General features: G+C 45.7%; 1 protein-coding gene across 3 annotated transcripts in view; it reads left to right on the top strand.

Annotated features, from left to right (window-relative positions):
* Positions 1-22383, top strand: part of GGA3 (golgi associated, gamma adaptin ear containing, ARF binding protein 3) — a 33395-nt gene that overhangs the window by 7998 nt on the left and 3014 nt on the right. For 2 of the 3 annotated variants that reach the window (XM_039500240.1, XM_039500238.1), the window contains exons 2-16: positions 1423-1507; positions 2897-2972; positions 3525-3623; positions 4654-4777; positions 5785-5888; positions 6433-6513; positions 7879-8016; positions 9565-9646; positions 10371-10487; positions 11706-11981; positions 12760-12827; positions 14870-15195; positions 16064-16332; positions 17330-17499; positions 19838-19948. In XM_039500240.1, the coding sequence (XP_039356174.1) occupies positions 3540-3623; positions 4654-4777; positions 5785-5888; positions 6433-6513; positions 7879-8016; positions 9565-9646; positions 10371-10487; positions 11706-11981; positions 12760-12827; positions 14870-15195; positions 16064-16332; positions 17330-17499; positions 19838-19948 (1950 nt within the window). In that variant the 5' untranslated portion in view covers positions 1423-1507; positions 2897-2972; positions 3525-3539. Of the gene's footprint in view, positions 1-1422; positions 1508-2896; positions 2973-3078; positions 3177-3524; positions 3624-4653; positions 4778-5784; positions 5889-6432; positions 6514-7878; positions 8017-9564; positions 9647-10370; positions 10488-11705; positions 11982-12759; positions 12828-14869; positions 15196-16063; positions 16333-17329; positions 17500-19837; positions 19949-22383 lie in introns of those variants that run through there. The other variant, XM_039500239.1, reaches the window with a different exon arrangement.

The following is a 22383-nucleotide window of genomic DNA, read 5'->3' on the forward strand; positions in this document are numbered from 1 at the left end:
TGTGAAGCATCTCACAAGACTGGGGCCTGTGAGATTATGGGAGCATTTTTCTGGGGAAAGCAAAGGCAAGCAAACACTGTAGGAGTACAACAGCAAGAGGGTTCGGATGCACTTTAAAACAGAAGTTTCAGTGCAGTAGTTTGACAATTGTTGTATTTATGCCAGTGGACTGGTGGAAGGATGTGTTTTAAATTAATGCTGATATTTAATGACAGTTTGTAGTGTAATGTGCACTTAAACTTATTCTTTTACATTTGCATTTAAGACTACGGTACATGCACGTTTACCTACTTTCACTATGGTTTGATTTGCTGTATTTCAGCTGGATTTGTAACATTTTTTTTCCCCTTGGTATTGCTTTCTGCTGTTGATAACTTAGTCATTGAGGGAATGAGAGAGTCCGGATTGGTAATGCAAAACTGCAGCATGTTGTTGCTGCCCCTGCAACAAACAAATTTCCACTCTAGTACATCATGCCTCAGTTGGCTCTGCTGTAAAATTAGGTTAAAGCGGGAGCCTCTGCCGCTGACAACCCATTGCTGTATCTGAGTTGACCTATCTGGAGCAGATAAATTCTTAACAAAAATAGATCTCAAAAGCTTCAGTATTCTGCAGTCTGCTTCTTTGTGAGCTAGGGAGTATTTCAAAGTAAGCTTTTGGCAAACTGGATTGTGAATCTCATTTCCAGTAAGAAATGTAAAGGCATCTAATAAATTCTGTGGTATTCCAAGAACAAGGCATCAAAGAAGGGAGAGATAGCTCAGTGGTTTGAGCACTGGCCTGCTAAACCCAGGGTTGTGAGTTCAGTCCTTGAGGGGGCCACTTAGGGATATGGGGCAAAAATCTATCTGGGGATTGGTCCTGGTTTGAGCAGGGGGTTGGACTAGATGACCTCTTGAGGTCCCTTCCAACCCTGATATTCTATGATTCTAGGTAAAGGATCTATGTACTGTGTTAAACCCCAGATCCTGCAATTTGTACACATGCAAAACTCCCAGTGACTGCAAAGGGAGATTTGCATACAACAGGACTGAAGGCACTGACCCTAAGTAGTTAAATATTATAAATGGACAAAGGGAAGAGAGACAACATTGCAAGCCTGCCTAGCTGGGGTAAGACTGTGAGGTTGTTCTCTTCTGTTCAGTAACTAGAAAATACTGAATCTGTAAGTACTTGAGCTTCATTGCCTGGATCTGCAAAGAACTGTGTTAGGTGTTTTGCTAATTTTGGAGTGGCCTGATTTCACTTTGACACTCCTTCCTGACTAAGCACCCACAGATATATGGGAATGGAAATTGTGAACTCATTTCTCAATTTTGATGGGCGGCAATTGACACTTCTCCCTTGGAAAGGCCAATTAATCTGCTTCTTGTTGTGTTTTGATAATGTGTGTTCTCTATTTTTTTTTTTTTTTTACTAAAGATAAAGCCACCAACCCGTCTAACAGGCAAGAAGACTGGGAGTACATCATTGGGTTCTGTGACCAGATCAACAAAGAACTTGAAGGGTGTGTGTCAAGTCCGTCAGACTTAGTATTGTATTTTAACATTCTCAATTGAAACAAAATTTTATGGCCAGATGTTGATGTTTTATATTTGTAAAGTATGCTGATATTAGAAGGAAAACATGAATATAAAGGAAGCAGGGTAATGTGGAAGCATATAGCAAAGCTCTTCCTCTTTTATTTGAAAAGCAACACGATCTGAGCGCAGGATTGGGTGCCAGGAAAACATGAGTGCTAAACCTGCCTCTGACACTGACTGCTTCTCTGGCCTTGGGAATCTTTCCTAACCTCTCTGCCTCAATTTCTCAGTCTGTAAAATGGGGATAATAATCCTTATCATTTATTTTCATAGACTATTTCATAGAACCTGGAAGGGACCTCAGGAGTTGTTCTAGTCCAGTCCCCTGCACTCAAGGCAAGACCAAGTATTTATCTAGACCCTTCCTGACAGGTGTCTGTCTAACCTGCTCTTAACCTCTAATGAGAGAGAGTCCATGTAAGCATGCAGACTCACCCCTGCAGCGCCTCCTGCTGGTCTCTCAGGGAATTAGCTCGATTTCCAGCCTGGCGTGCCCTCTGCAGGCCAATTATCCACTACCGTTTGGCCCCCCGTGTCCCTCCCTGGACTCTGGTGCCCTGTTAGCTGGGGTGCTGCCCCCTGTCAGTAACCCCTTTCTCTCAGGGTCTCCCCTCCCCAGGAAACCCCCACCCACTATCCCCACCTCGCCACAGTATAAGGCTACTACCAGTCATCGTCTAGTCCCCACGCAGGGCAGGAGCGGGTAACCACCCCACTACAGTCCACAACCTCCCAAGGCAATTTATTCCAATGTTTAACTACCATGATAGTTAGGAAGTTTTTCCTAATGTCCAACCTACACCTCCCTTGCTGCAATTTGTATATATTGAGTGAGCTCCATTCTGACTAAACCATTCACAAGGTGATATAAGGCTTTACATCTTTAAAAAAACTTTATAAACAATAACTAATGAACTCTCATGAGTCATGGCACTCCTGCAAAGTAGGGAAAAATTATTCTGCCGCAGACAAAGCAAACTGAGGCACAGAGAAGGTTCAAGGCCACACCATGAAACATTCAGTGAAGCAGGATTAGATCTCAGGAATTCCTGGTTACCAGTCCTGTGCACAGCCCATATGCACTAGACCATATTCCCTTTTTAAATGTGTAAACACCCCAGTTTACGTAGATTCTGTGAAGATTATTTTGTTAAAGTGCTTTGAAGATGTCAAACTATAGAAGGGCAAAGTGACATTTCCTTTTAATTTTGTGATACCCTACTTATCTAATCAGAAGATTTTGTGAAAGTCTAGAAAGTCCTAAAATCTCTGTGTCTGTTTTATTTATAATGTGGCACCTTGGTTTGTTTCAGTCCACAGATAGCTGTGAGACTACTGGCTCATAAAATCCAGTCACCGCAGGAATGGGAGGCAGTCCAGGCCTTGACAGTAGGTAGTCCTTTCCTCCTCTCTCAAAGCCCAGAGCCCAGCTGGGCTCTTCAGTGTGGAATTTAAGGGTGGGGCAATCCCTATTGTTCAGTAGGGTTATCTAGTACCATCATTCCCATGCTCAGTGAAACTGACAGGATCAACTGCTTAATTCTCCTTCTCTGCAAGGAGATGAAGACTGAGAAAGAAGGATACTTGACTCATGTAACTGAAGCATGGAGTTAGTTTACTAATTGCACTGGAGCCAGAAAATCTCAGTTTCACTCTAGATCCTTTTGTTTGTTACTTTCAGGGAGGTTTTTTTTCCCCCCACCGCTGCCACTTTCCAGGAGATGGCCCCTCAGTGTGCTCTGTCAAGATTGGGGAAGCTGCCTCAAAGAAGTGGGGTTCAAGCCTTGGGTCATTGGGCGGAAGTTCCTATGTCTCAGTGATGTTTGACCCTTACCTGTCACCTGTTCTAGTTGGGGCCTCCCTTAGAGGAAAGCAGCTGTGTTATTTTTCTGGGTTTGGGGTGTGTTGATTTCACCACCTGTTTCTGTTGCTTGAACACAGGTGCTGGAAGCTTGTATGAAGAACTGTGGGAGAAGATTTCATAATGAAGTAGGGAAGTTTCGGTTTTTAAACGAGTTAATAAAAGTTGTGTCTCCAAAGGTCAGTTTTTAAGCTATTTTCTATACCTCTGTGTAACAGTCTGGCCTTTCTAAAACCATAAGTAGTTCCCAAAGCATGCAGCACAGTATCTGGCTCACTGTGTGAGTTAGTCTGTAGCTTTTGTTTGCTGGGTGTTTTGCACTCTGATTACTAGTTCTCTCAGCAAGCAGCAGTTGTTTTCCCATTGCTTGTGCAATACTTAGCATTGCTCATTTCCTTAATGTGGTGCAAGGACTTTTAGACTTTGTGTTACTCATTTTGTTTAAACATGATCATCAGCAGGGAGGAATTGTGATTCAGTGGTTAGAGCAAGGGACTAGGAGTTGAGGCTCCTGGATTAGGTTCCTGGGTCTGCTACTGACTTGCTGTGTTGTCTTAGTCAAGTCGCTTAATCTCTCTGTGCATCAATGTGCCAGGCGGATAATACTTATGTACCTTATAGGGATGTTATGGCGCTTGATTCATGTTTGGAAAGCATTTTGAGATTCTTTGGTGAAAGATGATGTCAGTGCAAAGTATTATCATCACCATCATTTTCTTAAGACAAAAGCAACTGGACACCAACAGGAGGTTTGATCCTTCTTCCATTGAAGTCACTGGCAAAGCACCTACTGATTTCACTGGGAGCAGGATTGGGCCTGAGCATCCCATTTAGCTGTGGTATAACTCCAAACTGAATTTGGCTCATGTTGTCTCAGGCAGATGGAGATAAGATGATGTTTTATCATGAAACACAATGTAAACGTTACTTTAAAGAGGTGAGGGAAGTTTTTGTCTTGGTGAACTGCATCTTGTATCAATGTAGTTAATGATGAGTGCTCCTGGCCATCTGTGTTAGGAAACTGTATCCCAGATCAGCACAGACAGGAAGTACAGGATATTCATACTCCCATCTAATGTGAAAACAGACTTTAAAGAGCACCCAATGAATTCCCATATTGAGTGTTGGTTTATTTATAACTTTTTTTTTTTTTTTACAAAGAAAAGAGAGAGACAGATTGACTTGTTTTCCTTTTCCCCACCCCCCCAGTACCTGGGCGACAGAGTCTCAGAGAAAGTGAAAACCAAAGTTATTGAGTTGCTGTATAGCTGGACAGTGGCACTGCCAGAGGAATCCAAAATCAAAGATGCCTACTACATGCTGAAGAGACAAGGTGGGAAGCAGCTTCTCTTTCGTGCATTCTTGCACCCTATATGTTTAAGCAGGAATGTCACAAAGAGGGGACACTCAAGAAGGCAGCCGCTATCTAGGGGCAGGACTTGTTCAATCAGATGGTAGAAAAGACCTTGTCCACATGAGAATTTTACACTGGTTTAACTTAAATTGGTTTTTAAGCTGATTTAGTTAGTGCAAACCCCTGTGTAGACACTTTTATTTTAGTTTGAGTGGCTTATCTTGATTTAGCTTAAGATGATTCCTAATCAATTTAAACTAAATAAGCCTGGTTTAAACCAAAGCAAGAGCATCTGCACAGTCTCATGCACCAGCATAACTAAATTGCTTTAAAATTGCACTTTAAACTGGTGCAACTTTTTCACATAGGCAAGGCCTAAAGTGCTCAGAAGAGACTCTCCTAGCTTCAGCACAAAGAGTCTGCCTTCAGAAGCCTCTATGAGTACAATGCAAAGTTAAGGATTTTGTGGTGGGGCATGGCCATGAAACTTGATCCTTTCTCCAACTATTGGCTAGGAGTCTGTGGATACCACATTCTGCATTATTGTTCTACGCTTGTCTGCTCTGCCTCCCTTATGCTGAAAATATACATGGCTTTGGGTTTTCACAAAGCAGAATTACATGGGACTTTATATTGGGGTTCCAAGGCAATGTGAAAGGAGAAAGACCCAGAGTGGAGAACTATTGATTATACTCTTGGGTACAGAAACTGTAAGGATGTGGCAAACTAACCCTTGGAGTGTTGGCCTTTCCCTAAGGAAAACATCCCTCAGTTCACCAGATAACATGCACAGGGATTTTGCTGCTGTATTAATCCTCACTGAAATATCCTTCCATCCCAGTGTTCAAAGAGCTGGGCTGCATGTTCCCTCTGAACCCAGTATGCAAACAGCAGTGCTGCACCCTCTCTGTGCTGCCTGTATGCAGATAGTAGCACTGTCCTGAGCGACTGCAGGTACAAACCTACTTTGTTTTCTCTTCTCTCAGGTATTGTTATGTGTGACCCTGTAATTCCAGTGGATAGAACCCTGATCCCCTCTCCACCACCTCGCCCCAAAAACCCTGTGTTTGATGATGAGGAGAAATCCAAGGTAAAGTGAAGGCTGGAATCTTAATACCCACCAACAAAACAAAACAACTTTAAGTAAAAGGAAGTGCTCTGACTCAGCTCTAATCTGCTGGTATGTCGGCCTGATTTCACTCGGACTGTGGGTTTGATTCTTACCACCTGGAGACTCAGAGTTGAAATCCTAAGTGAGAGACCATCTCAGTGTTGTCACTATCTGGCTATTTCTAGTTAAGTCGCTCTCCAACTGCTGTAATGGAGGAGAGGAAAAGCTTTTCACCTTTCTGCACCGGGAGGAACTCTTGTCTAGTATCAGAAAGTCTCCAAGATCCCAATGTGCTTGTACTGTATGTAAATGAAAATCTGGCAATTTAACAAAAAACAAAATATCAAATCCATGAATGACTCCTACGGAAGTTACTGTTGCTGAAAAAGCAAAGTAAGCTGCTTTGACCCAAGTCTGCTTTTTCTGAACTGTCCACTTCCCTTTCTCCAGTGCAGCAATCATTGGATACATGATCTTTCTGTCTCCCTTTAATAAGAGACTACTTTTTCTTCTCTTCTTACAGCTTTTAGCCAAACTGTTAAAAAGCAAAAACCCAGATGACTTACAAGAGGCGAACAAGCTTATTAAATCAATGGTAAAAGAGGTAAGAAAAAACCATAGAATTATTTAAGAAACCCCTGTAGGATTTATCATTATCAGGAGCTTGCTTTGTCATTTGTAAACTTTTTAACACTAGCTGGTACATAGCTTTAGTGACTCGTGAATGGCAGAATCACTAGATTTGTTCTTTCACTCTTTGTATTGCACTAGTTCAACTATTTAAACCGGCCTGCTTATCTGTGCTTGAAGCTTTAGGGACTGAATGACTCAAGGGAATTAGCAGTGAGGTCTAGAAACTTTCACCTTTAGGGTTGCCAGTTCACATCCAGTCCGTAGTAACTGAAATATCATCCAGTGGCTGTTGGGTGGGCTGCATGAAATGAATTTGTTGGTGTCTCACTCTGGGTCCCAGTTAACAGGTGTCTGCATCACAAAACCTCTGTAGTTGGTTCCCTAGTTGGAAGATATAGCAGAAAGGGCAAGGATCAAATGGACCATGGGGAATGAACTACCTTCTCATCTCTCAAGGGGGCACTCTGCATCAGGGATTTGTGAGGAAGAAGCTTGAAGTGCTGCTGTCTTTTTGGATCTGATCTGTGTATATAGAGGACTGTCTCCAGGGTTGTCAATCTGGCACTTATCGCAAGTTGTCTACATATACATATATATCCCACCCTATCTATTAATGAAATTGTGATGTGTCCATCCACTCCAGTATCCAGTTGTCTTGGGGTTCAAGTGACCCAGTATTGTTCTGACAAGGAGAAATACAGTTTCTAATTTGGAGAGAATACAAGACACTGGAATCTCTTTTCTATATAAATTAGCCCCCATGCAACTCTAGGCATCACATTGGAGGGGTTCTCCCTTATCTTTGGTGGAGAGCATGGATGCCTAATTAGAATGGGTTAGAAATATTCTGACAATGTTTTTGGAATGGAAAATGCCAGTTTGTTGAAAGTGAATACTTTTGCGGAAATATGTCGATTTCAACAAAATTTCATTCAGGGAGAAAACAGAATGGCGCATTCCAATATTCCAATTCTAACTCTTCAGAACAGAATGGTTTGATTTTCTATTTTGAAATGCCTTGTGTTTAATTTTGAAAAAAATTATATTGTGTAATATCAAAATTAGAACAAAACATTTCAGTTTTATTGGAACAAAACATTTCAGTTCACCCAAAACAATTTTGCTTTTAAATTTCTTTCACAAGAAGTTTTGAACTTTTTTGGTTTTGTTCTGTGTCAGAATGGAAGGGTTTTTGAAATTGCAGAATTTCCAACAAAATACCAGCTCTATTTCAAAAACGCATCAGCATTTCATCTGATGCGACCCACAGCTGAGCTCCTGCTGTTGAGATCTTGTGGGAAGACTCATTCTTCTCTTTTTGTTTTAAACCTTGAAGGATGAGGCTCGGATCCAGAAGGTGACAAAACGCATGCACACTCTAGAGGAAGTGAATAACAACGTGAAGCTGCTGAATGAGATGCTGGTTCACTACAGCAAAGAGGACTCGTCAGAGGCTGATAAGGAGCTCATGAAGGTGAGTACAAGCTCATCCCTCTGCATAGGAGTCCTTCAGCATTTCCTTCTTCCAGACTTTATGGAGCTTTACCTTTGCACAAAGTTGCAAATACGCAGAACAAAGGGATCAATGATATAAAGAGCAGTGATCAGAGCTGAGAGCAATCTATGGGAACGATCAGCTGGAGGTGATAATACTATGCACGTAATACTTTTCAGCTGAAGACTTGTAAAGAAGCAGGCACTATCTCTATTTACAGGTGGTGAAAGTGAGCACACCAGGAATGCATGACTTGCTGAGATCACACAGTGTGTCAGTAGCAGAATCAGGAAGCCACATTTTCAGACTCCCTGTGCCACTGGCCATGCTGCTTGTGGTGGAAATAGTCATCTCCCAAAGCACCATATTCAAATAAACTTAAAATCTTTGATCCAAACAACAAAGGTTTCCTTCCCTTCAGAGGAAGAGCTTGTACACACTGTATTTAATGGAGAGAGCACCAAGAAAATAATAACCAAAAGGGACCATAAAGATTGGTTTAATTTCTATAATAGACACAGATTTTTAATCCACCAGGGGTTCTCCGTGGCTGTACATGTACATTTCACTCTATAATATAAAAAAGATACATACACGAGCACCTGAGGTGATGATAAAAAAAACCCACAACTAATTCAGAAACTTGCCCTTCCTTGAACCCATCTCCACCAGAGTGGAGGTAGTGGCCTGTGTGCTCATGGACCACTCCCTGGACTGAAGACAGGAATTTTGGTTATGACACTGGACTGGGACTAAGGAGATCTGGATTCAGTTCCCAGCTCTGACTTTGAGCGAGTCATGTGGTTTTCTTGTGCCCAGTTCCCCATCTGTAAAATGGTAATGACGATACTTCCGTTCTCCCAGTTAGATCGGAGGCTCTTTGGGGCAGGAAGTTTACAGCACCTAGCACAATGGGACCCCATCCTCATTTGGGGTCGTAAGGAGCTACTGTAGCAGAGATGATGATAAAAATAGTCCAGCATATGGAGTACAAAGAGAATTAAGCATAAATGGCGATAGCATGGAGAGTCCTCCATGATGGTATCAGTGGCAGGCTGTGACATTTGTAGTAAGACATGCAGCAACTCACTTGCATGCCTTATGTGGTCCAAAATGGTGACCTTCCAAGTACAGCAAGATTTACAAAATGGCATCCCCCTTCGGTGCTGGACAGAATAGTCCTGCAGGCCGCCATTTGGACAATGCACAGCCAGTTGGGCATGTAGTGCGTGCCTTGTGTACATAGCATACCACTGGCTGATATTCATCTTTATTATACTGAAAATGTAGATCGGACTTGTTCTCCTTATGCTGATAAAAATGTGAATAGCTCCCTATAGAGCTGGGAAAGGGGAATTTGGACACCCAGTTGGGGACCAGCACTTGCATCAAGAAAAGACTCTGGGTCTCCCTTCACACTGGGACTTCCATGCAGATGAATCATTTCATGCTGACTGCAAGAGCAGGGTTTGTTGCTGTTGATGGCTTTTGGCTGATAAGACCCTTTCTCCTGATCTCTCTTCCCAGGAGCTCTACGAAAGGTGTGAAACCAAAAGACGGACGTTATTCAAACTGGCCAGTGAAACGGAGGATAACGACAGCAGTTTGGGTAAAACAACCATCTCCCCTTTTTGGTGGGGAGGGTATGTGGGAGAGGGATAGCTCATAGAGGGGAGGAATAGCTCAGTGGTTTGAGCATTGGCCTGCTAAACCCGGGGGTTGTGAGTTCAATCCTTAAGGGGGCCACTTAGGGATCTGGGGCAAAAATCAGTACTTGGTCCTGCTAGTGAAGGCAGGGGGCTGGACTTGATGACCTTTCGAGGTCCCTTCTAGTTCTAGGAGATGGGTATAGCTCCAATTATTATATTATTAAGAAGGAGATTGCAGCCAGGCTGGTGTGGCGAGTAGCTGTGCAGGAATACAGCAAGAGGCCTATTAATGTTATGTTACTTCTTTCTGTGCCTCCATGGATATGTCCGGCCTCTAACAGGCAGATAAAAACCCAAGGCCCTTAAAGCTTATGATCTAAATTAGAGCAGGGCCCTGGCAGTAAGAATTGATAGGGAGGGAGGCTGTGTGGGAAACGATCTCAGTGAACACAAGGTAGGGGCATACGGCTCTTAGAGGAGGGGAGATGTCCCTATCGGAGCTAATCACTGAGTTGAGAATGGGGCCCCGTTGTGTGAGGTGCTGCACAGACAGCCCCTGCCCTGAAGAGCTTGCAGTCTAACTAATGGGTTATTATTGATGATGATGATTGAGCGTCCAAAGCAGTAGAGCGAGCCAAGTGACTGAAATCTCTACTGGAGTTTTTGCTTCTCTCCCCAATCTAGGGGATATTCTTCAGGCCAGTGACAATTTATCCCGGGTAATAAATTCCTATAAAAAAATAATCGAGGGTCAAGTCATCAATGGTGAAGTGGATATCCCGACACTGTCTGCAACAGAAGGTGAGTAGCCATCTGTTCTGTTCAGTTTTGAATCCTGTCATTTTGAATTTCCTCTTGTGAAGGGTGTCCAAATAATTGCAGTAAAGGAGAGTATTTTCAGCTGTTTGGGCTAAAATCTGCCCAGGTAGGAATGACAAATCAGCTTCCAAACAGCAGCCACTGATGGCCACACAGATGAGTTTATAATTCTGGCCACCGGTGACAATGCTTTGACTTGGAAGGCTCTGCCATTTCCACAGCTGGCTTTTTAATAATGAAACCTTATGACTTGTGACGTTCTAACTAAGCAGACCTGCATCTGAACTGAGCTTTCCTGTCTGGATTACTAACAGCTGATGTGGAATGCAACATTTTAGTTAGATTATTCAACCGTCCTGGTCCCACCTGAATGGTTAAATACCAGCAAGGGAGAAGTTAACATACATTTATTGTTTATCTTGTTCTCTGTGCTTAAATGTAAGGTTGGGAACATTATCTAAGGGATTGGAGTAGGGGCTCACAAGTCAAGGGATGTGGGTTCTGTTTCTAGCTCTGCCAGCAACTCTGTGTGAATTTAGGCCAGTCCCTTAGCAGACACTATCTGCCTCAGTTTCCCCATCTGGAAAATGGGACTAACAATACCCACTTCTCTGGGGTGCCATGAGGCATAATTATTGTTTGGAAAACACTTTAAGATTCTTTGATGAAAAACATGAGGGAAATGACCATTGTACAGAATGGTGTCCCTTGTCATAGGGAAGAGCCAGGATTTGGTTGTGATGAACTTCAAGGGGACTCTGGACACAGAGAAAGCCTATAGTTCTCTTTGGCTCGCTAGTAATGTCTTGATTGACTGCAACCTGTGCTGCCTATTGTCACCACACTGGGTCTCCCAAGTTCTAGCCAGAGCTATGCAGGCATGGAAAGGATTGCCAACTACACTGCACATAGTACATGCAGTGGAGAGATCAGTGCCTGGATTGGGCTCCTCTTTTTATACAGAAGTTTCCTAACTATACAGTGTCCAGCTCAATAGCAGTTTAACAGCAAATACTCCAGTGGAAAGCATCTAGGTTTCCTCTCTTCTGAAGAGTCAGAAATTCCAGTTAAAAGAGAAACCCCCCGTACCCAAAGCATCATCTGTGATAACTTGGCCCTGGATATTGTCTTCACATTGTTCAGAGCCTTTGCTCCAGCTGACTGCAGTCCCTCTTATAACTTTTCTCCCCATCTCTGCAGGGAGCGATTCCACCAGTAATCTCAGTGCGCTCATTGACCTCGTTGGCATGGACATCTCCAGCACCCCGCCACCGCCAATGCCACCTGCAACACTAACGCCAGCACCAGCACTAGTGCCGACACAAGCTTCATCAGAAATCCCCATCCTCCCACCTCCTCCCCAAAAGTTTGGTCATTCACGGAGCCGGTCCTCCAGCCAAGTAGAAGCTCCTCTGACTCATCAGAGCAGCACAGCCAATTCCCTCTTCTTGCTGGATGAGGAGCTGCTGTGTTTAGGTAAGAGGCTGGTGTGGCTAGGGTGTGTTCTGGGGAAAGGGTTTTATCTGGAGCTTGGTTCTAGAGCTGGGCAGCAGAGAACAGTGTATTAGTACTAGCCATAGATTGCCAATTCTGTGGTTTATTATTCTGGTTTGTTTTGGATGTCATCCAGTGGACACCTAAGAAGCTTCCTCCACTGAGTGGCCCAGCGAATGGGAATTTGGCAGTAGGCTAGAATTAAAACCTCTGGAGGTTCCTCCTGAAATCAGGGGTAGGTCACAAATGCAGTGAGTTTGCTGTAATCCCAGTCTAAGCCCTCCAGATGCTTGTCCACATCAGAAAACCACCACCACACTTCGTTACAAGTTTCAGGACTGAAATAGCAGTGAGTGCTGTGGTTAGGAGAAAGTGCATTAGCAAATCTGCCTAGGCAGCCTGCACAGTACGTGCCTTTGGGACTCTGATACTGAATAACAGGGGGTGCTATAGGTCAGGTAAGAGGAACATTGGAAGTGCTGAATGGAGAAGCTTGCCTGCGTGTGCAGGATATGCCTGCATGAGATCTATGAGCCTGTGGTTGATCATTGACATGGAACGTGCATGTTTCTTTCATCAAGCTCTCAAACTGTTACAGAGTTGAACTGAGTAGTTTTACCACAGTGATCAAACTCCCTATAGGAGGTAGGGGGAGGTTAGGAAAACTAGCTGTCTAGCTCCCCTTCTTATTGCCTGTCAACTTTAATGTTGAGAATTTTTGCAGTTTTACTCCAGTTTCCATCTTTTCTTCTGCATTCAGGCCTGAATGACCCAGCCCCCAGTGCAGTGAAAGAGTCGACTGAAAACAACCAGTGGAATATGTTCCAGGTATGAAGAGAGGGATTTATTGAGAAAGAGACTGTCGTTGTGGGAGGTCTCTGAGCACTCTCGATGTTGCAGTGGTGGTGCTTTTGCCATATCCTGGGGGAGTGCTCACACGCAGGCCAGAGACAATAACCGTTCCAGATGTGAAGGCCTGTGTCTTGCCTCTGACCTTGTGTAACTGGGATATCTGAACCAGTACAGAGAAGATATCTCTGCTTTCATTTTCCTTCTTTGTATGTGCTGCTTTTTGGTGTGTACCTCAACAAAGCTTGATACAAAAGCTACCCTCTCACATGGGGAGGATGTCAGTAAGGCTAGACTGAATAGAAACACAAGGGATGCACCCAGTTTGCAAGGGAATAGTTGTATTCTGGACTCAATACACTCAGAGGCCAAAGGCAGAGTCCATCGTCCCAGGATACTGGGACTGCTGAATGAACAGGTAGCACCTTTCAGTTGTTGCTACACTGAAATGTACTGTCCATCTTCTCTCCCCTCTGCTCTGGCTATTTACGCCTGAGGGCATTCTGCGCCAAAAAAAAAAAAATTCTGCATACAATATTTAAAATTCTATAAAATTCTGCACATTGTATTTGTCAAATAAATGTGGAGGCTCCAGCATGGCATTGGGGAGCACCGGCCACTGGCTGCACGGAGGTGGGAGATCACTGTGCAGCTCCGGCTCCCCCTCTTTCCCGCACTGCTGGGACATGGACTCAGCGGTGAGGCTGCACCCAACCCTGACACAGTGCAAGGACTGGGCCTGCCACAGAAACACCCCAGGGCCCTGTGCCAGGTGCACCAGGTGTGCGCAGGGAGGCTCAGCAAGGCAGGATCCAAGTGTGGAGGGGCTTAGTGTGGGGGTCCCCAGGTGCGGTTTGAGAGGATTCTGTGGGGGGCAGTCTGGGTGTGGGCGGCTCAGTGGGGGAATCTGGGTGGGCAGGGGCGAATCTGGATGCACAGGGGCTTGTTCGTGATTCTGGGTGCAACGGTAATGGGACTCTGCAGGGGGGGTCCAGGTGAAGGTGGTTGGGGCTCAGCGGGAGGGTTGGTGTGGGGATAGAGCTTGGCAGAAGGGTCTGGGTGTGAGGGGCTCGGGGGGGGGGTCCAGGTGCAGCTGGTTGGGGCTCAGTAGAGTGGGGATCCGGGTGGGGGTGGTCCAAGTGCAGGGGGAGTGGGGCTCATCGAGGGGGTCCTGGAGGTAGGGGGTGTTGAGGCTTGGCAGGAGGGTCAGGGTATGAGAGGGTCTGAATGGACTGGGGTTGGGCAGATGGGGGAGCAGCTCCCTGTACAGGGATCCCTCCCCCTGCAGCTGAGGAGCGATGGGTGCTGGAAGCGCGGGGTGGGGGGTGGAGTAGGGGTTTGCAGAGCTTCCTAAAGCTGGGGGAGAAATATGGGGGTGGGTCTGACATGGCCCCGAATGCTGTGCAGGGGAAGAGGAAGTCCGTCCTGCCCAGCCCAGCCGGGACTAGCAGCTGAGCCTGGCGCAGGGTAGGAGCCACCAGCCAGGTCTTCCCCACTCCCACCCCCTTCCCAATGTTATTTACCTCTCTGCTGGCTGCCCTGAGCACCCAAAACATACTGCTGGGCAAGGTCGCATGATTGCTCTTGTGGCTTCCCTTTGTTTCCCCGTCAGAAAGTAATTTTTCTGCTTGAAGCAAAGAAATCTGCGGAGGACATCATTTCTGTGCATGCGCAGTGGCACAGAATTCCCCCAGGAGTAGACTATTGTAAGTTTCTCTGCTCTGTTAGGAGACTGTCCTTAGGAATTCCCATCCAAATGCCTATAATAAACATGGCCACCTCAACTTCTGACTCCTCCCCACCCAGCTCCTGTCCACTAGTAGTATCCAGTCCAGCACAGCACCATATGCTGTCAAGTAAACTACAAATGGGATGTAGTCCAACAGATGCAACATACTCTCCTGCTTGCCATTAGCTTCCTCCCTCTCATGTCCTAATGGGTGAGGCCTATCTCAATGAGTTACAGTGGTATCTGAGGCATGGCAGGAATTAATAGCATGCGCCTGTCCCCTCTGTTGCAGAATGACCAGATGGACCTGGACTTCTTTAGTCCGAAGCTGGTGACTGTCGCCTGCAATACTGCAGTGAACCCTCTTCTTCATCATCACACATCACAGTCTGTGTGTGGAACATCAGCGCCTCTGCCTTCCACTTTCACAGCCCCTCAGACTATTTCTAATATCCCTGCACCTAATACAGCCCCGTTCTTGTTCTCTGGTGGACCAGCAGCCCCTCTGGGCCCACCGAAGGCTATGCCAGCTACCCCCCAGTACCTCAGTTCAGCCATGGGAGGCAATGCTTTGCATAATATGGATGCACTGGGACATCTTTTTGAAGAGGCCAAAGGGTAATAGTCCTGGATTTTGCTTCCTCTCTCCCCTTTGAAAGTTACCATTGCTACAGCTATCAGGTTTGCAATAAGGATGTCCTGTTTCTCGCTCTAGTTTGATGGAAGTTTACTGTTGGATAGTGATGGTCTTACATTTATTTAGCATCTCTCCTCTTGAAGGATCTCAAAGCACTTTACAAACTGATATACAAACTATACCCAAAGGCCACTGACCCACCACTGAAATGCAGCCAGCTTGGTGGTGAAGCACAGCAGCTACTTTGCACTGCACAGCTACACTACACAATGATTTAGGTAGGCAGATTGGTAAGTTGACCAGAACACTGGGGCTAACAGAGCCTACTCTTGTGAAAAGTGCCCTGAGATCCTTAAATGACCATAAGTGACCAGGACTCTCGTTTTCATCTCATCCTCCAGCAGTATTGGGTCCCAGCACATTGCTGATTTGGAGAGGAGTGACACCTCCAAATCACCACCACTCCCTGAAACAGTGTGGTTTTCTGTGTAGTACTCACCCAGCTCAACACTGCTCAGCACACAAGACTTTGCAGTGTCATGACACCATGGTACGATTGCAGACCACTGCTTTCACTCTAGATCACTTGATTGAGAGAGATCACTTGATCATTACCTGTTAGGTTCACTCCCTCTGGGGCACCTGGCATTGGCCACTGTTGGCAGACAGGATACGGGGCTGGATGGACCTTTGGTCTGACCCAGTATGGCCATTCTTAATGATTTGCCATTGTCTCTAGTAGTGCGGGAGATGGAGTGAAAGCCTGCTTCACACTCAGTGCTGTCACTGCCACTTCTGCTAGGCAATATAGTTCTTAATTTGCCACTTCTGTTTTTGTCTCCCTCCTAGGACTTCAGCCCAAGTGAAGTCAGCGCCCTCGGTATTCCACCCTGGGGTTACCTTGCCAGCCACTGTCACCTCTGCCCCTTTAATATCCACCACAGGATTGCCAGTTGCTGCTCCAGTGGCCTCTACTGTTCCTTTTCCAAGCAGCTGTACGGCTGGTTCAGGAAACCCTCTCTATCAGCCAGCTTCATTCCAACAGCAGGGCAGCCCTCTGAAAGGGCCTGATGCTTCTTTGGCCAATGTCCATGTTCCACTGGAATCCATTAAACCCAGTAAGTATCTCAGACCCTTTTCAGCTTGCTCCCAACCCTGGACTGTCACTGTTCCAATACTCCTACTATCAGACTCTGTCAGCGGTACAGGGCCAAATTCTTGTAGCACCCAGAAAACACTGAAGTATGTCTATGGGATTGCAGGGATGGAACCGAGAGGAGAATCCAGCCTTTATCACAGATTGCATTTAGGGAGGCTATGCAATTAGTTCTCATTGTAGCTTTCGGGTCTCCAAGGATGGGGCTGTTGGCAGTTAAGCATGGAATGGACTTTCATTTGGACCTGCCCTGCCCACAGCACAATATGTGCAAAAGATTGTAGGGTCTCAGGCCAGGGTTTTATGGCCACCTCCTTCCAACCAGCAGGAGAATTAAGAGGTGTTTAAGTCCCTTAGTTTGAAACTACTGTTTCTCCTTGGAATCCCCTTCCTGTGTTCTCTGTACACTGCCGCACGTGTACAATCGAGCTGACAGTTGCCTCTGAGACTGTGCTGCCACTTACAGCGCTGGAGTGCTCTGAAACAACATACTGCAATGTGTAACTCAACCCAGGTGCTAAGAGCCTCACTCCTGACACTGCAAACCGTGGTTAGCTTTGAGCCAGGGTCTCTACTGTGTAGCAGTGCTGTCATCTTGACACACACCCAGCTGTGCTTCTTGCCTCTGCTACTGCCCTTACACACCTCCACTGTGTTTTACCTAAAAACCATCCGGCTATGTCAAAGCCCAGTTCAGCCCTGGCTAAGCAGGAGAGTGACACGCAGGGTGTCCGTTCTGATGAGGAGGCGATTGGCCTTTGGATAAAGTAGGTCGTTGCATTCAGAGCACAAAACATTTTGCTCCTGAAGTGTGTTTTAAACCGGGGAAAGCTTGTTGGTTCTCTGACGAAGCTCCTGCCATGGAGAGAAATGCCAGGTAGTGAGATTCCAGTGTTGAATTGCATAATGCTACTACAGATATAGTCTTGTTTTTCGCTTCCCCTTCTCTCCATCCCCAGGCCGTGCTCTTCCTGTGACAGCCTACGACAAGAACGGGTTCAGGATCCTCTTACACTTTGCCAAGGAGTGCCCACCGGGGAGGTCAGACGTGCTGGTTGTGGTGGTGTCCATGTTAAACACAGCACCTCTTCCTGTGAAGAACATTGTACTGCAGGCTGCAGTACCAAAGGTAGGGACACGCAGACTTGAAGGTAGATGGGGATCCTGCTTTGAAACAATGGGTGTGAGCTCTGGGACTCGGACATGACATTACAGCGCGTGCTTTTCTTGGGCCTCCACTCTTTCTGCTTCCAAAGAGCCCTAAAAGAGAGGAGAGATGGTCTCTCTATATCCTAAATAACATATAGCAACAGAAACTGCTGGTAGAGAGCATGTTCCCCCGGCAGGGTAAAGTCAGCTCAGCTTTATGTTTATGCACCGAGCTGGGATTAACTCAGTGGCTGGACTGTTCACACACGCTAAGCTTCATCCTTCAGTCTTCAGGAGTTTGAGCTTTAAAAGGTCTATTGATACCACATGGAAAAATGTTCTATTCTGGCCTTGCCTACACAACCATAGCAGTGTCAGGGACACTGCTAAAACGTGGCTAACAGTTGTGGTGTAGCTGGGACCTACCCATGTCCCTGTCATTGGGTTAAAGCCTCAGCTTCCTGACAATGTGATCAACGAATGGAATAAACTCCCAAATGGTGGGTTTAAACCCCATTGAAAGGGACATTTAAAACTAAACTGGACACTCGACCAGAAAATATACAATAGGGAATAATCCTGTCCTGGCCAAGAAATGAACTAGAACAGAGGTGGGCAAACTACAGCCCACAGGCCACATCCAGCCCATGGGACCGTCCTGCCCAGCCCTTGAGCTTCCCAGCAGCACCACCGCCGAGCAGACAGTGCTCTGGACAGCAGGGCTGCGCGCATCTGGCTCTGGCCGGGCAGTGTGGTGGCCAGACATGCTGCTCTGAGCAGCCTGGTAAGGGGGCCGGGGGGTTAGATAAGGGGCATAGGGTCCCGGGGGATGGGGAGCAGGGGGCGGTTGGATGGGACAGAGGTTCTGGGGGAGGCAATCAGGGGACGGGGAATGGCGGGGAGGGGGTTGGATAATCGTGGGAGTCCTGGGGGGCCTGTCAGGGGGTAGGGGTGTGGATAGGGGGTGGGGCAGTCAGGGAACAGAGTGGGGGGGTTGGATAGGGGGTGTGGTTCTGGGGGGGTTAGAGGCAGGGGGTCCCAGGAGGGGGTGCTTAGGGGACAAGGAGCAGGGGGGTTGGATGGGTCGGGGATTCTGAGGGTGGCAATCAGGCGATAGGTATTGGGAGGGGGCAGATGGGGGCGAGGGCCAGGCTGTTTCGGGAGGCACAGCCTTCCCTGCCCAGCCCTCCATACAGTTTTGCAAACCCAGTGTGGCCCTTGGGCCAAAAAGTTTGCCCACCCCTGAACTAGAAGATCTAACAAGGCTTTTCCTCTTGTCTTTTCTGATCATACTGGGGCAATGATCTCATGTTCTGAAATCCCTCCTCCACCAACATCAGAGGGTGTCGTTCAACAGAATAGGAAAGCTGGCTTCTAAAATGCAGACACAAAGCAAGTAGGGGGGTCCAGTTTATAGAAGGGGATTGAATAGGGTGACCAGACGTCCCAATAAAATCGGGACTGTCTCGATTTTGAGGAGTTTGTCCCGCGTCCTGACCAGAGTATGGTCGGGACGCCATTTGTCCCGATGTTTTGTTTCCTGGCCTTCGGCAGCAATTCGGCGGAGAGTCCTTCAGTCGCGGATGGTCTTCGGTGGTATTTTGGCAGCGGGTGCTTCTGTCTTTGGCGGCAAGGTTTATTACCTGCCACCAAAATACCGCCAAAGACCGTCTGCAACCAAAGGGCTCTCCGCTGAATTGCCACTGAACTCCTGGATGGGTGAGTGTAAAAAAACAAAAAAACCAAAACACCCCCCACCACCACCACCCGCTTGCGGCGGTCCCGATATTTTCCCGTTAACATCTGGTCACCCTAGGATTGAGAGACATAGAGCCCCAATGGAAGTAGCCCCTGGTCATGTTGTTAGAAAGGGGAAGGGACAAAATGAGACAGTTTCAGGGGCTAATATTATTTTCCCTGTGCCCTGGGAGAGGTTTCAATGTGAGCGTTTGATCTTTTCCCCTCTCTAGTTTTGGATGACTGATTATAGTGTTTGAAAATCAGCCCGGAGCTTGGTTATGTCCTGTCTGCATTGGCTAGGCTAGGGAATCTGTATTCAAATCTTTCCAAGGAGCCTCTGTGCTGGAAAGGTGCTGTCATGGTTTTCCGGGCCAGTGCATTATCTCTGTTTTGATTTATTTTGGTAATGTGCCTATGACTATATGCTCAGTATAGACCGGGCTTATCTGTGTCCCCTGCTTCTTCCAAGTGGACACTTGCTCATGTACACAGCTCGGGCGCACAGCTTGTGCGTAAACCCTTTGTTACCCCAGTGCAGGTCACGGTACCTGAGGGTTCCTTTTGTTTCACATTTGCAGTCCATGAAAGTGAAGTTGCAGCCACCCTCGGGTACAGAACTTTCTCCATTCAACCCCATCCAGGCACCCGCTGCCATCACCCAAGTCATGCTGCTGGCAAATCCTCTGAAGGTGAGAGGGGCTCAAAACTTCAGCAAAAGTGACCTCTCTTGTTGTTTTATGAATCTGATGAGGATAAAATTCCATGTGGGGTTAGACTAAACATTTGTACAAGCGTGATTGTCTGTCCCCAAAGATGAATTACCCTGGAGTGCTGTCTTGAGGCAGAGTGAGGTTAATCGTTGCAGAGGAGTATGTTGGCATATTAGCAGCATCTCACCCCAGGGACAGGGAGTCAGGGGAGGGAGAGATGCACTGTGCTTTTGCCTCACTCCACAGCAATCCTTCTAGATCAGTTCCTATGCAATTCCCCATAATGTTAACACTTCAGTGGAAAGGAACAGTTAGGGATCCACCAGGGACTCTTCCCATACCCCTTATGGGATAACATTCACGTGACTAAATATGGTGATAGTTTACAGGGTGACATGAATTGTAAGAAGTGATCGGGTATAATAGAAATATTATTGCTTTATTGAGTCTGTAGCCAGACTAAGTTGACCTAATAACACCTAGAGAGGTTCTTCTCCCCTGTACCATCAGGATATTAACTGTGAAGTTTAATTATGATCACTTAAATAACATAATTAGCCCCCCTCTCTTCTGATCATCATATTAGAAGCATTCAGCTATCATATTTACCTGGAGCACCTTGCTATCCCTATTGTGTGCTATCCATTTGAATAAGATGTTCCAAAACCAGATACTCAACACAACTAATATTAACAAGGGACGGGAGGAACAAGCCACAGTAGGGAAATAATAGGTTAAAGAATATTTAGATAAGTTAGATGTATTCAAGTCAGCAGGGCCTTATGAAATGTATTCTAGGGCTCTTAAGGAACTAGCTGAAGAATTTTGGAGCCATTAGTGATTCTCTTTGAGAACTCATGGAAGAAGGGTGAGGTCCCAGAGGACTGGAGAAGGGAAACCTTTAGAAAGGGGAGGGGAACAAAAAGGCCCCAGAGAATTATAGACCAGTCGGCCTAAATTTGAAACTTGGAAAGATACTGGAACAAATTATTAAATAATCAGATTGTAATTACTAAAAAGGCAATAGGGTTATAAGGAATAACCAGCATGGATTTGTCAAGAACAAATCATGCCAAACCAACCTAATTTCCTTCTGTGACAGGGTTACTGGCCTAGTGGATGGGGGGAGGGAAGCAGTAGTCATAATATATCTTAATTTTACTAAGGCTTTTGACACAGTCCCACATGACATTCTCATGAGCAAGCGAGGGAAATGTGGCCTAGATTAAATTACTATGAGTTGGGTGCACAACTGCTTGAATTAAAACAGTAGTTATTAATGATTTGCTGTCAAACTGGGGGGGGCATATCTAATAGGGTCCCACAAGGTCAGAGTTCTGGGTCCATTACTATTTTAATTAATAACTTGGATAATGGAGTGGAGAGTATGCATATAGAATTTGCAGATGACACCAAACTGGGAGGGGTTGCCAGTACTTTGGAGGACAGGCTTAGAATTCAAAACAATCTTGACAAATTTTTAGAGAGTTTGTCTGAAATGAACAAGATTAAATTTAATAAAGACAAGTGCAAAGTACTACACTTAAGCAAAAATCAAATGCACACCTACAAAATGGGGAATAACTGGCTAGGTGGTAGTACTGCTGAAAAGGATCTGGGGGTTATAAGGTTTTAGTGGATCGCATTTTTAATATGAGCCAACTATGTGATGCCATTGTGAAAAAAAGCTATTATTATTCTGGGGTATATTAACAGGACTGTCGTATGTAAGACACAGGAGGTAATTTTTTATCTCTACTCAGTACTAGTGAGACCTCGGCTGGAGTACTGCCACACTTCAGGAAAGATGTGGACAAATTGGAAAGAATCCAGAGGAAAACAATAAAATGATGAAAAATTTAGAAAACCCAATCTATGAGAAAATGTTAAAAAAACTGGGCATGTTTAGTCTTGAGAAAAGAAAACTCGGGGAGACCTGATAACGGTATTCAAATATGTTAAGGGCTGTTATAAAGAGGACAGTGATCAAATGTTCTCCACGTCCATTGAAGGTAGAACAAGAAGTAATGGGCTTAATCTGCAGTAAGAGATTTAGGTCAGATATTAGGAAAAACTTTCTATGTACAAGGGTAGCTAAGTCTTGGAATAGGCTTCTAAGCAGTGAAATCCCCATCAATGGAGGTTTTTAAGAAACGCCTGTCAGGGATGGGCTAGGTTTACTAGGTCCTTCCTCAGCGCAGGGTGCTGAATTCGATGACCTCGTGAGGCCCCTTCCAGCCCTACATTGCTAGAGTATATAAAGTTCAGAGTCTGAACTCAAGTAGCCCTTTGATTGTTCAGATAACCTGAACATTTGCTACTTACTGTTTTTTGAAGATTATGGTAAAAGTGGCATTTACAGCATCAGTTAAAAAGTGTTAGATCCCAAGGTACAAAGATAATGGGGTTTTGTT

The sequence above is a fragment of the Mauremys reevesii genome, linkage group 15 (assembly GCF_016161935.1).
Source record: "Mauremys reevesii isolate NIE-2019 linkage group 15, ASM1616193v1, whole genome shotgun sequence".
Taxonomy (NCBI): domain Eukaryota; kingdom Metazoa; phylum Chordata; order Testudines; family Geoemydidae; genus Mauremys; species Mauremys reevesii.